At 43.8% G+C, this 1,570-nt stretch overlaps 1 protein-coding gene across 1 annotated transcript; it reads left to right on the top strand.

Annotated features, from left to right (window-relative positions):
* Positions 1-313: 313 nt before the first annotated feature.
* On the top strand, positions 314-1,246 carry LOC103541505 (olfactory receptor 7D4-like). Its single transcript, XM_008508337.2, has one exon. It carries the CDS (start codon positions 314-316, stop codon positions 1,244-1,246), a length of 933 nt encoding a protein of 310 aa, XP_008506559.1.
* The last annotated feature ends 324 nt before the right edge of the window (positions 1,247-1,570 follow it).

The following is a 1,570-nucleotide window of genomic DNA, read 5'->3' as shown; positions in this document are numbered from 1 at the left end:
TGAGTATGGGCCATTTTGTCTCTTAGGTCCAAAGTTGCTCTTAACTTTTTAGATTTGATGATTCTAAGCCAAGATAAAGAAGAAAAGAAGATAGATAAGTGTCCCAGAGGCCAATGGACAGGGGTTGATCAACATTATGAAATGTGGCATGTAGCAAATAACAGAAGGTAGGATTCGAAATGTTTTCATATTAAAGCATTTATGCCGAACACTTCACTTCAAGAAATTAAAAAAGTGGAGATACTTAGAGTCTGTCCAGTGTCTGTTTCACATTATTCTCCTTCCTCAACCATCTAGCTGATGTGTCAACAACATGGAACCAGAAAATCAAACAAGAGTTTCAGAATTTTTACTCCTGGGATTTTCACAAGACCCAGAGCATCAACCCATCCTATTTGGGCTGTTCCTGTTCATGTTTGTGACCACCTTGCTTGGGAACCTGCTCATCATCCTGGCCATCAGCTGTGATCCCCACCTCCACACCCCCATGTACTTCTTCCTATCCAACTTGTCCTTTGCTGACATCTGTTTCACCTCTACCACTGTCCCAAAGATGCTGCTGAATATCCAGACATGGAGTAAATCCATCACTTATGCAGGCTGCATCACCCAAATGTATTTTTTCATGGTTTTTGGAGGTATGGACACTTTTCTCCTAACTGTGATGGCTTATGACCGGTTTGTGGCCATCTGTCACCCATTGCACTACCCAGTCATCATGAACCCCTGCCTCTGTGGCCTGCTTGTTCTTGTGTCCTGGTTCATCAGCTTATCATACTCCCTGATCCAGACTCTGTTGATATTGCGGCTGTCCTTCTGTACCAATTGGGTAATTCCACACTTTTACTGTGAACTTGCTCAGGCCCTCATGCTTGCCTGTTCAGACACACTAGTCAACCATATCCTGCAATATGTGGTGACTGGTCTTCTTGGCATTTTTCCCTTCTCAGGGATCCTTTTCTCCTATACCCGAATTGTCTCCTCAATCCTCACAATTCCATCAGCTTTTGGGAAATATAAAGCATTTTCCACCTGCGCATCTCACCTGTCTGTGGTTTCTTTATTCTATGGAACAGGCCTGGGTGTGTATCTCAGTCCTGATGCATCTTCCTGGAGGGGCATGATTGCCTCTTTGATGTACACTGTGGTCACCCCAATGCTGAACCCCTTCATCTACAGCCTGCGGAACAGGGACATCAAGAGGGCTCTACAAAAAGTTCTCAGGAGAACACTCTATGTTCAGTGATGAGAACATTCGTCCTGGGTTTTGAGCTGACAGTGGCAGCAGCAATTGGTTGAAGACATCCTGCCTCTTAATACCATGGAATTTTGTTCCTCACCGGCATCCATAAGTGATTTTGCTCAGAATTGCCTTGAGAGTACTTTGTCTTAACCTCTTATTGTGACTCCCCTGTTTTTCTCACTTCTGCTCTCCTCATCCCTCCTTTTTCTTATCCATTATTGTACCTGAGCTTGGATTTCCAGTCCTGCAGGTTGATTCCAACCACTTCAAGTACCAGCTTGGAACAATTGATTAAGAATTATGAAATAGTGCATTCTATTTACCACC

The sequence above is a fragment of the Equus przewalskii genome, chromosome 6 (genome assembly GCF_037783145.1).
Source record: "Equus przewalskii isolate Varuska chromosome 6, EquPr2, whole genome shotgun sequence".
NCBI classification, from domain to species: Eukaryota; Metazoa; Chordata; class Mammalia; order Perissodactyla; family Equidae; genus Equus; species Equus przewalskii.
This window is presented reverse-complemented; position numbering and strand designations above follow the sequence as displayed.